The sequence below is a fragment of the Pristiophorus japonicus genome, chromosome 2, assembly GCF_044704955.1.
Source record: "Pristiophorus japonicus isolate sPriJap1 chromosome 2, sPriJap1.hap1, whole genome shotgun sequence".
NCBI lineage: Eukaryota > Metazoa > Chordata > Chondrichthyes > Pristiophoridae > Pristiophorus > Pristiophorus japonicus.
This window is the reverse complement of record NC_091978.1, coordinates 232,940,266-232,952,403: the sequence shown is the minus strand read 5'-3', so window position 1 is coordinate 232,952,403 and position 12,138 is coordinate 232,940,266. Positions and strand designations below refer to the sequence as shown.

The 12,138-nt window shown below is 58.6% G+C and overlaps 1 protein-coding gene across 2 annotated transcripts in view; it reads left to right on the top strand.

Annotated features, from left to right (window-relative positions):
* The first annotated feature begins 3,316 nt into the window (after positions 1–3,316).
* Positions 3,317–12,138, top strand: part of tmem175 (transmembrane protein 175) — a 70,969-nt gene continuing 62,147 nt past the window's right edge. The window contains exon 1 of one of the 2 annotated variants that reach the window (XM_070871064.1): positions 3,317–3,605. In XM_070871064.1, coding sequence (XP_070727165.1) covers positions 3,387–3,605 — 219 coding nt within the window. In that variant the 5' untranslated portion in view covers positions 3,317–3,386. The remainder of the gene's footprint in view (positions 3,606–12,138) is intronic. The other variant, XM_070871065.1, reaches the window with a different exon arrangement.

Sequence of the window (12,138 nt, the reverse complement as noted above, 5' to 3'; positions counted from 1 at the left end):
CCCAGTCCTCAGGTTTGCTGCTTTTTCTGGCCAATTTATATGCCTCTTCCTTGGATTTAACACTATCCTTAATTTCCCTTGTTAGCCACGGTTGAGCCACCTTCCCCATTTTATTTTTACTCCAGACAGGGATATACAATTGTTGAAGTTCATCCATGTGATCTTTAAATGTTTGCCATTGCCTATCCACCGTCAACCCTTTAAGTATCATTCGCCAGTCTATTCTAGTCAATTCACGTCTCATACCATCAAAGTTAGCTTTCCTCAAGCTCAGGGTCCTAATCTCTGAATTAACTGTGTCACTCTTCATCTTAATAAAGAATTCTACCATATTATGGTCACCCTTCCCCAAGAGGCCTCGCACAACAAGATTGCTAATTAGTTCTTTCTCATTACACATCACCCAGTCTAGGATGGCCAGCCCTCTAGTTGGTTCCTTGACATATTGGTCTAGAAAACCATCTCTAATACACTCCAGGAAATCCTCCTCCACCGTATTGCTACCAGTTTGGTTAGGCCAATCTATATGTAGATTAAAGTCGCCCATGATAACTGTTGTACCTTTACTGCACGCATCCCTAATTTCTTGTTTGATGCTGTCCCCAACCTCACTACTATTGTTCCGCAGCTCCACCCATACAGATTCCACATCATCCAAGCTAATGTCCTTCCTTACTATTGCGTTAATTTCCTCTTTAACCAGCAACGCTACCCCACCTCCTTTTCCTTTCTGTCTATCCTTCCTGAATGTTGAGTTTCCAGCCTTTGTCACCCTGGAGCCATGTCTCCATGATGCCAATTATATCATATTCATTAATTGCTGCCTGTGCAGTTAATTCGTCCACCTTATTACGAATACTCCTCACATTAAGGCACAGAGCCTTCAGGCTTGTCTTTTTAATACACTTTGCCCCTTTAGAATTTTGCAGTAATGTGGCCCTTTTTGATTTTTGCCTTGGGTTTCTCTGCCCTCCACTTTTACTTTTCTCCTTTCTATCTTTTGCTTCTGCCCCCATTCTACTTCCCTCTGTCTCCCTGCATAGGTTCCGATCCCCCTGCCATATTAGTTTAACCCCTCTCCAACAGCACTGGAAAACACTCCCCTTAGCACATTGGTTCCGGTCCTGCCCAGGTGCAGACCGTCCAGTTTGTAGTCGTCCCACCTCCCCCAGAACCGGTTCCAATGTCTCAGAAATTTGAATTCCTCCCTTCTGCACCACTCCTCAAACTACGTATTCATCTGAGCTATCCTGCGATTCCTACTCTGAGCAGCACGAGGCACTGGTAGCAATCCTGGGATTACTACCTTTGAGGTCCTACTTTTTAATTTAACTCCTAGCTCCCTAAATTCAGCTTATAGGACCACATCCCGTTTTTTTACCTATATCGTTGGTACCTATATGCACCACGACAACTGGCTGTTCACCCTCTCCCTCCAAAATGTTCTGCAACCACTCCAAGATATCCTTGACCCTTGCACCAGGGAGGCAACATACCATCCTGGAGTCTCTGTTGCGGCCGCAGATATATCTATCTATTCCCCTTACAATATACCACTATAGCTCTCCCACTCTTTTTCATGCCCTCCTGTGCACCAGAGACACCCATGGTGCCATGGACTTGGCAGCTGCTGCCCTCCTCTGATAAGTCATCCCCCCCAGCAGTCCCAAAACGGTGTATCTGTTTTGGAGGGGGATGACCGCAGGGGACCCCTGTACTACCTTCCTTCCACTGCTCTTCCTGTAGGTCTCCCATTCCCTATCTGTCTGTGTAACCTTTACCTGCGGTAAGACCAATTCACTAAACGTGCTATTCACAGCATCCTCAGCATCGCAGATGATCCAGAGTGAATCCACCCGCAGCTCCAGTGCCGCAATGCGGTCTGTCAGGAGCTGCAGCAGGATACACTTCCCACACGTGTAGTCGTCAGGGACACTGGAAGCATCCCTGAGTTTCCACATAGCACAGGAGGAGCATGACCTGTGTCCGAGCTCTCCTGCCATGAGTTAACCCCTAGATTAACTTAATTTGGCAACAACAATGATAAAGGTTACCAACTGATAAAGGAAAAGAAAAAGAAAAACTACTCACCAATCACCAGCCAATCACTCACCCCCTTGTCTGTAACGTCACCTTTCGATTTCCTTCTACTTCTTTGTTTACCTTCTGCCCCTGCACCAGCTAGCCTCTCCGACGCCTCCCCGGACTCCCGCTGCTCCGAACTTCCGCTTCTGCCGACTGTTGGGCCTTTTATAGACCTCTCCGATGCCTCCCCGGACTCTCGCTGCTCCGAATATCCAATAGCTGTTACTTTATACCCTTTTTCTCCATACAAATGCTGTGAGGGTCTGCAGCTTTCTCAAGCTTACAATGGATCATTTTAAGTCTATGCCTCTGACCTGCTATGTTATCTCTAGTTCTTCTGAGTACTTTTACAAAGACTGTGTCAAAGAATTCATTACTGAACTTAGCTTTACAAAATGGCATATGCTGCATTCTTTAATCTTATTGATTATTATTTGGCCTTGGCCATTCTAGTTCTAAATAAAGCTGTTTCAATAATGGCTCAATCTACCATGATGCTTTGCTTAAAATGGTTAACATAAGCTTACGCACATTTTAGTTAATTTTATCATATAACAGTTAAACAAAAGCATTATCAAAACACTATTACAACATGCAGGTAAGTTTTATCTTACACCTATATGAAATTTCATTTTCGAGTCTGTTTACCTACATATTTTCTCCATATAATTCTGTAGCTTTCTGAGCAGCAACTTCAGTCCACTGACCCTTCTACTTTGGTATCAACTGCAGATTTGACCAATTTGCATTGTGTTTCTGAATTCAAATCATCGATGTAAATTAGAAGCATTAATGGCCCCAACACATAGATAAGGGGCACCCAATCACCCAACTGAAAACCCCTCTCCGCCCCGAACCCAACTAACTGCAACTCCTCAGACAAATTCTTTTCTACTCTTTGGCCAATTTTTTTTATCCATACCCAAGATTTACCCTGAGTGCCCAGAGCTTTGAGGTTAGTTAAAAGCAACATGAAAGAAAATTAACAAACTTATAATTTTAACTCCAATTATTAGGTGTCAACAGAAAACAGACCAAAAGAAAGGTATTAATCAGCAGTCAACAAAAGCCTTAATCTTTTTTCACCCAACCTCTGCCCAAGGCCCGAGGGAAAGTGGTGAGCGTCTCCTGGCGGGCAGGTGAGCGCGCGCGCGGCTCGGCCCCGCCGCACGTGCCCGCGGAGGGTGACTGGCGGTCGCGAGTACGAGCGCGCAGTGCTGTCCGAGATTTGGAAGAAGCGCGGCGCCGATGAGGCTGGCTGTTGTCAGGTGACAGGTCGCGGCTCGCCTTTTGCCGCTGAAATGATGTCGGTGTCGCAGCAGGGCGATGGGGAGGCCATTGAGGAAGAGGCGAGTCCCTTGAACCCACCTGCAGCAGGAGCCGAATCACTGTGCTTTAGCGCCAGCCCGAGTGCGGCCAGGGGGCTTGCAGAGGGCCATCCCGGCCACGGCAGCGAGCAGTCCTCGCACAGGCTGCTGGCGTACAGCGATGCACTGATCTCTATCATAGCTACTGTCATGGTAAGCGGGGCAGTGACCGTCAGCAGCGGCGGGTGTTGCGGCTGGGTTCAATTCTGATTTAAATTAGTGCCCAAGCAGAAAGGGGGGGCGAAACCGCATGTCATTCACAGACGGACTTCCGGATAACCAACCACTCCAAAGAATTAGCAAGAAAAATCTCGAATACACGGTTAGGCCGCAGCAAGCGGAATTGTTTCAACAGCGACAAATGCAACCTTTGTAATAAAATATTTTGTTGGGTCTCAAATTTTGGCCGGTGTACGAGTGCTACCACAACCAACCTTTTTTATGCAGCTTTATTCTTTAGTACAGTAAGATACTGATTTTTTTTTTAATCTGCATTTTAAAATACTATTACAAAAGCAATATACTGTAGATGCTGGAATCTGAAATAAAAACAATGCTGGAAATCTCAGCGGGTCAGGCAGCATCTGTGGAGAGAAAAGCAGAGTTAACGTTTCAGGTCGACAACCCTTGGTCAGAACTGGTGAGTGTTCGAAAAGAACACATTGTTAAGAAGCGAAAGGGGGAGGGCAAGAAAGAACTAAAGGGAAGGTCTGTGATGGGGTGGAAGATAGAGATTAAGAGACAAAAGGGATGATGTGCCAAATTGAAATGTTAATGCCAGGAGTTAGAAAAACATTAGTCAAGATAGGGTGTGAAGGGCAGAATAATGACCAGCTGCCATTGAAGACAAGAGGTAAAAAACATAGGCTCCGGCAGGGGGGGAGGGAGGCAAAGGTGGGCAGCAATTACACTCTGAAATTGTTGAACTCGATGTTGAGTCCAGAAGGCTGCAAAGTGCCTAATCAAAAGATGAGGTGCTGTTCCTCAAGCTTGCATTGAATTTTGGAACAGTGTTGGAGGCTGAGGACGGAGAGGTCGGAGTGGAGTGGAGAATTAAAGTGACAGGCAACCGGAAGATCAGGGTCACACTTGCGGACTGAATGGAGGTGTTCCACAAAGCGGTCACCCAATCTACGCTTGGTCACCCCAATGTAGAGGAGACCACATCGTGAGCAACGAATATAGTACAGGGTGAACCTTCCTTATCCGGGACCTGGCCTGTTCTGGATAAGGGATTTTTCTGGACGAGGGGTGGTCAAGTTAAATTGGATGGTACAGGTACGGAGCAAGGGGATATCTGGTCTGAGAGTGCGGCAGAGAGATCATGGTGGGAGGGGGGGGGGGGGCAGTGGATTGTGGGGTCAGGCCAGCGATTGCGGAAGTCGGCAGCGAAGAAGTACTTCAATTTGTTCATGTCGGAGTTCTGCGCATGCGCCACCTGTTGGCTGGGAATGATTCTGGACAGGGGGTGATTCTGGACAAGGGAGGTTCAACCTGTATACTAAATTGAAAGAAGTACAGGTAAATCGCTGTTTCACCTGGAAGAAGTATTTGGGGCCCTGGATAGTGCAAAGGGAGGAGGTAAAAGGGCATGCATTTGCATGGAAAGGTGCTGGGGGTTACTGCGGAATGGACCAGGATGTTGTGGAGGGAGTGTTCCCTTCTGAATATTGAGGGGAGAGGAAGATGTGATTGGTGGTGAGATCACACTGGAGATGGTGGAGGATGATCCGTTGATGTGGAGGCTGGTGGGGTGAAAGGTGAGGACAAGGAAAACCCTGTCGTGGTTCTAAGAGTGAGGGGAAGAGGTGAGAGCAGAGGTGTGGGAAATAGAACGGACATGGTTGAGGGCCATGTTAACCATGGTGGAGGGGAATCCTTGGTTGAGGAAAAAGGAAGACATGTCCGAGACACTAGTGTGAAAGGTGGTGTCGTCGGAGCAGATGCGACGGAGACAGAGAAATTGGGAGAATGGAATGGAGTCCTTGCAGGATGCGGAGTGGGAGAAAGTGTAGTCCAGGTAGCTGTGGGAGACAGTGGGCTTAGTGGATACTGGTCGAAAGCCTATCCCCAGAGTTGGAGACAGAGAAGTCGAGGAAGGGAAGTTTCGTAGATGGACCATGTGAAGGTGAGGGAAGGGTGGAAATTGGATGCAAAGTGAATGAAATTTTCGAGAGCAGGAAATAGCACCAATACAGTCATTAATGTACTGGAAAAAGAGGTAAGGGAAGGGACCCGAGTAGAACTGGAACAAAGAATGTTCCACATATCCCATGAAAAGGCAGGCATAGCTAGGACCCATGCGGGTTCCCATAGCAACACCTTTAATTTGGAGAAAGTGAGTGCAGTTAAAGGAGAAGTTGTTCAATGTGAGAACAAGTTCAGCCAGGTGGAGAAGAGTGGTGGTGGATGGGGACTGGTTGGGCCTCTGCTCGAGGAAGAAGCGGAGCGCCCTCAGGCCATCCTGGTGGGGGATAGGAGTGTAGAGGGATTGGACATCCATAGTGAAAAGGAGACAGTTGGGCCCGGGAGACTGGAAACTGTTAAAGTAACGGAGGAGTCGTGGATGTAGGTGGGAAGAGAGTGGACAAGGGGAGAAAAATAGTCGAGATAGGAAGAAATAAGTTCCGTGGGGCAAGAACAAGCATATAAATACAGGTTGAACCTCCCTTATCCAGAACTCCCTTAGCCAGAGAGGCAGAGGCGGGAAAGGGGGGAGGGGAGGGAGCAGGCGGGGTAATAGGTGGTGGGGGAAGGAGAGCTGGGGCGGTGGGAGAAGAGAGAGGAAGCGGGTGGGGTAGGGGGAAGAGAGGGGAAGCAGGTGGGTTGGGGGAAGAGAGGGGAAGCGGGTGGGTTGGGGGAAGAGAGGGGAAGCGGGTGGGTTGGGGGAAGAGAGGGGAAGCAGGTAGGTTGGGGGAAGAGAGGGGAAGCGGGTGGGTTGGGGGAAGAGAGGGGAAGCGGGTGGGTTGGGGGAAGAGAGGGGAAGCGGGTGGGTTGGGGGAAGAGAGGGGAAGCGGGTGGGTTGGGGGAAGAGAGGGGAAGCGGGTGGGTTGGGGGAAGAGAGGGGAAGCGGGTGGGTTGGGGGAAGAGAGGGGAAGCGGGTGGGTTGGGGGAAGAGAGGGGAAGCGGGTGGGTTGGGGGAAGAGAGGGGAAGCGGGTGGGTTGGGGGAAGAGAGGGGAAGCGGGTGGGTTGGGGGAAGAGAGGGGAAGCGGGTGGGTTGGGGGAAGAGAGGGGAAGCGGGTGGGTTGGGGGAAGAGAGGGGAAGCGGGTGGGTTGGGGGAAGAGAGGGGAAGCGGGTGGGTTGGGGGAAGAGAGGGGAAGCGGGTGGGTTGGGGGAAGAGAGGGGAAGCGGGTGGGTTGGGGGAAGAGAGGGGAAGCGGGTGGGTTGGGGGAAGAGAGGGGAAGCGGGTGGGTTGGGGGAAGAGAGGGGAAGCGGGTGGGTTGGGGGAAGAGAGGGGAAGCGGGTGGGTTGGGGGAAGAGAGGGGAAGCGGGTGGGTTGGGGAGAGATGGGAAGCGGGTGGGTTGGGGGAAGATGGGAAGCGGGTGGGTTGGGGGAAGATGGGAAGCGGGTGGGTTGGGGGAAGATGGGAAGCGGGTGGGGTGGGATGGGGGAAGTGGGTGGGGTGGGATGGGGGAAGAGGGGAAGTGGGTGGGGTGGAATGGGGGAAGTGGGTGGGGTGGGATGGGGGAAGAGGGGAAGCGGGTGGGATGGGGGAAGCGGGTGGGATGGGGGAAGAGGGGAAGCGGGTGGGATGGGGGAAGAGGGGAAGCGGCGGGGGTGGGATGGGGGAAGAGGGGAAGCAGGTGGGGTGGGATGGGGGAAGAGGGGAAGCGGGTGGGGTGGGATGGGGGAAGAGGGGAAGCGAGTGGGGTGGGATGGGGGAAGAGGGGAAGCGGGTGGGATGGGGGAAGAGGGGAAGCGGGTGGGATGGGGGAAGAGGGGAAGCGGCGGGGGTGGGATGGGGGAAGAGGGGAAGCGGGTGGGGTGGGATGGGGGAAGAGGGGAAGCGGGTGGGGTGGGATGGGGGAAGAGGGGAAGCGGGTGGGGTGGGATGGGGGAAGAGGGGAAGCGAGTGGGGTGGGATGGGGGAAGAGGGGAAGCGAGTGGGGTGGGATGGGGGAAGAGGGGAAGCGAGTGGGGTGGGATGGGGGAAGCGGCGGGGGTAGGATGGGGGAAGAGGGGAAGCGGGTGGGATGGGGGAAGAGGGGAAGCGGCGGGGGTGGGATAGGGGAAGCGGCGGGGTTGGGATGGGGGAAGAGAGGGGAAGTGGCGGGGCGGGGGTGGGGAAGAGAGGAAGCGGTGGGTGTGGGGTGGGGAAGAGACAGGCGGGGAGTGAGGAGAGAAGCGACAGCTGGGGGATGGGGGGGGCGAGGGGAGGAGAGCAACGGTGGTAGGGGAAGAGAGGAGAGGCGGGGAGAAGAGGGCAGTGGGGGAATAGAGAGGTGCCGGGGTGAGTAGAGGGAGAGGGGCAGTGGGGGGGGAAGAGAGAAGAAGTGACGGGAGGGAGAGGGAGGAACGGTGGGGGTGTGGAGAGGCGACGGCGGGGGGAAGAGAGAGGCGGTGGGGGAGATGAGTGGGGGGGGGGGGAGAGAGATGAGTGGGTGGGTGGGAGACGGGTGGGAGGGGAGGTGGGAGACGGAGGGGAGCGGGAGAGACGGAGGGAGGGGGGGGAGACGGAGGGGAGGGGATGTGGGAGTGGCGGGGGGGGGAGGAGAGGCGGGTGCGGAGTGAGGATAGAAGCGACAGGTGAGGGATGAGGGGGGGGGGGGGGGCCAGGGGAGGAGAGAAACGATGGTAGGGGAAGAGAGGAGAGGCAGGGAGAAGAGGGCAGTGGGGGAATAGAGACGTGCCGGGGTGAGTAGAGGGAGAGGGGCGGTGGGGGGGAAGAGAGAAGAAGTGGCGGGAGGAACGGTGGGGGTGGGGGCAGGGGGAGGGGGAGGAGGAGAGAAAGGGGAAGACGCGCAGGGGTGGGTGGGGAGGGGAGGGGGGAGACGGGAGGGAGGGGGGAGACGGGAGGGTGGGGAGGGGAGGGGAGGGGGGAGACGGGAGGGAGGGGGGAGACGGGAGGGGTGGGAGGGGAGGATAGGGGGGGAGACGGAGGGGAGGGGAAGGGAGGAGACGGAGGGGAGGGGAAGGGAGGAGACGGAGGGGAGGGGGAGACGGGTGGGAGGGGAGAGGGGAGACGTAGGGGGGAGAGACGGAGGTGAGGGGGAGGGAGGAGACGGGTGGGAGAGGAGGGGAGGGGGGGGAGACGGGTGGGAGGGTAGGGGAGGGAGGGAAGGGAGGAGAGGGGGGGGGAGGAGACGGGTAGGAGGGGAGGGGGGAGACGGGTGGGAGGGGAGAGGATGAGTGAGACGGGTGGGAGGGGAGAGGATGAGGGGAGGGGGGAGACGGGTGGGAGGGGAGGGGGGGGACGGGTTGGGGGGGAGGGGGGGGACGGGTGGGAATGGAGGGGGGAGACGGGTGGGGGGGGGGGGACGGGTGGGAGTGGAGGGGGGAGACGGGTGGGAGGGGAGAGGATGAGTGAGACGGGTGGGAGGGGAGGGTTGAGACGGAGGGGAGGGGGGAGACGGGTGGGAGGGGAGGAGGGAGACGGGTGGGAGGGGAGGGGGGGAGACGGGTGGGAGTGGAGAGGGGAGATGGAGATGAGGGGGGAGGCAGGGGGGTGGGAGAGTTGGGGGGGCGGTGGTGGGGAGGGAGAGGCGGGTGGGGAGTGAGGAGAGAAGCGACAGGTGGGGGATTGGGGGGGGGGCGAAGGGAGGGTGGTAGGGGAAGAGAGGAGAGGCGGGGCGAAGAGGGCAGTGGGGGAATAGAGAAGTGCCGGGGTGAGTAGAGGGAGAGGGGCAGTGGGGGGGGAAGAGAGAAGAAGTGGCGGGAGGGAGAGGGAGGAACGGTATGGGCAGGGGTGGGGGGTGTGGAGAGGCGACGGTGGGGGGAAGAGAGAGAGAGAGAGAGAGAGAGGCGGCGGGAGGAGGAGGAAGAAGGGAGGGGAGGGAGAGAGGCGGGGGAGAAAGGGGGAGATGAGTGGGAGGGGAGGGGAGTGGGGGAGACGGGTGGGAGGGGAGGAGGGAGACGGGTGGGAGGGGAGGGGGGACGGGTTGGGGGGGAGGGGGGAGACGGGTGGGAGTGGAGGGGGGAGATGGAGATGAGGGGGGAGGGGGGAGACGGGTGGGAGTGGAGGGGGGGAGATGAGGGGGGAGGCGGGGGTGGGAGGAGAGGCGGGGGGACGTTGGGGGAAGAGAGGTGGTGGGGAGGGAGAGGCGGGTGCGGAGTGAGGATAGAAGCGACAGGTGAGGGATGGGGTGGGGGGGCGAGGTGAGGAGAGAAACGATGGTAGGGGAAGAGAGGAGAGGCAGGGAGAAGAGGGCAGTGGGGAAATAGAGACGTGCCGGGGTGAGTAGAGGGAGAGGGGCGGTGGGGGGGGAAGAGAGAAGAAGTGGCGGGAGGAACGGTGGGGGTGGGGGTGTGGAGAGGCGAGGGGAGGGGGAGGAGGAGGAGAGAAAGAGAAAGGGGAAGACGCGCGGGGGTGGGTGGGAGGGGAGGAGACGGGTGGGGTGGGAGCGGAGAGACGGGTGGGAGGGGAGGGGAGAGACGGGTGGGAGGGGAGGAGACGGGTGGGAGGGGAGGAGACGGGTGGGAGGGGAGGAGACGGGTGGGAGGGGAGGAGACGGGTGGGAGGGGAGGAGACGGAGGGGAGGGGAAGGGAGGAGACGGAGGGGAGGGGAAGGGAGGAGACGGATGGGAGGGGAGGGGGGAGACGGGTGGGAGGGGAGACGTAGGGGGGGGAGACGGAGGTGAGGGGGAGGGAGGAGATGGGTGGGAGAGGAGGGGAGGGGGGGGAGACGGGTGGGAGGGGAGGGGAGGGAGACGGGTGGGAGGGAAGGGAGGAGAGGGGGGGGGAGGAGACGGGTGGGAGGGGAGGGGGGAGACGGGTGGGAGGGGAGGGGTGGGAGGGGAGGGGGGAGACGGGTGGGAGGGGAGGGGAGGGAGGAGACGGGTGGGAGGGAGGAGACGGGTGGGAGGGGAGAGGATGAGTGAGACGGGTGGGAGGGGAGAGGATGAGTGGGAGGGGAGGGGGGAGACGGGTTGGGGGGGAGGGGGGGGACGGGTGGGAGTGGAGGGGAGAGATGGAGATGAGGGGGGAGACGGGTGGGAGGGGAGAGGATGAGTGAGACGGGTGGGAGGGGAGGGTTGAGACGGATGGGAGGGGAGGGGGGAGACGGAGGGGAGGGGAGGGAGACGGGTGGGAGGGAAGGGAGGAGAGGGGGGGGGAGGAGACGGGTGGGAGGGGAGAGGATGAGTGAGACGGGTGGGAGGGGAGGGGGGAGACGGGTGGGAGGGGAGGAGGGAGACGGGTGGGAGGGGAGGAGGGAGATGGGTGGGAGGGGAGGGGGGGAGACGGGTGGGAGTGGAGAGGGGAGATGGAGATGAGGAGGGAGGCGGGGGGGGGGGGAGAGTTGGGGGGCGGTGGTGGGGAGGGAGAGGCGGGTGGGGAGTGAGGAGAGAAGCGACAGGTGGGGGATTGGGGGGGGGGCGAAGGGAGGGTGGTAGGGGAAGAGAGGAGAGGAGAGGCGGGGAGAAGAGGGCAGTGGGGGAATAGAGAAGTGCCGGGGTGAGTAGAGGGAGAGGGGCAGTGGGGGGGGAAGAGAGAAGAAGTGGCGGGAGGGAGAGGGAGGAACGGTATGGGCAGGGGTGGGGGGTGTGGAGAGGCGATGGTGGGGGGAAGAGAGAGAGAGAGGCGGCGGGAGGAGGAGGAAGAAGGGAGGGGAGGGAGAGAAAGGGGGAGGGGAGTGGGAGGGGAGGGGGGGGAGACGGGTGGGAGGGGAGGAGGGAGACGGGTGGGAGGGGAGGGGGGACGGGTTGGGGGGGAGGGGGGAGACGGGTGGGAGTGGAGGGGGGAGATGGAGATGAGGGGGGAGGCGGGGGTGGGAGGAGAGGTGGGGGGGGGGGGAGGGAGAGTTGGGGGGGCAGTCGGGGAAGAGCGGTGGTGGGGAAGGAGAGAAGCGACAGGTGGGGGATGGGGGGGGCGAAGGGAGGGTGGTAGGGGAAGAGAGGAGAGGCGGGGAGAAGAGGGCAGTGGGGGAATAGAGAAGTGCCGGGGTGAGTAGAGGGAGAGGGGCAGTGGGGGGGGAAGAGAGAAGAAGTGGCGGGAGGGAGAGGGAGGAACGGTATGGGCAGGGGTGGGGGCTGTGGAGAGGCGACGGCGGGGGGGGAAGAGAGAGAGAGAGAGAGAGGCGGCGGGAGGAGGAGGAGGAAGAAGGGAGGGGAGGGGAGGGAGAGAGGCGGGGGAGAAAGGGGGAGGGGAGGTGGGGAGACGGGTGGGAGGGGAGGTGGGGAGACGGGTGGGAGGGGAGTGGGGGAGACGGGTGGGAGGGGAGGGGGGGAGACGGGTGGGAGGGGAGGGGGGAGACGGAGGGGAGGGGAGGGGGGAGATGGAGATGAGGGGGGAGGCGGGGGTGGGAGGAGAGGTGGGGGGGGGGAGGGAGAGTTGGGGGGGCAGTGGGGGAAGAGTGGTGGTGGGGAGGGAGAGGCGGGTGGGGAGTGAGGAGAGAAGCGACAGGTGGGGGATGGGGGGGGGCGAGGGGAGGGTGGTAGGGGAAGAGAGGAGAGGCGGGGAGAAGAGGGCAGTGGGGGAATAGAGAAGTGCCGGGGTGAGTAGGGGGAGTGGGGGGGGGAAGAGAGA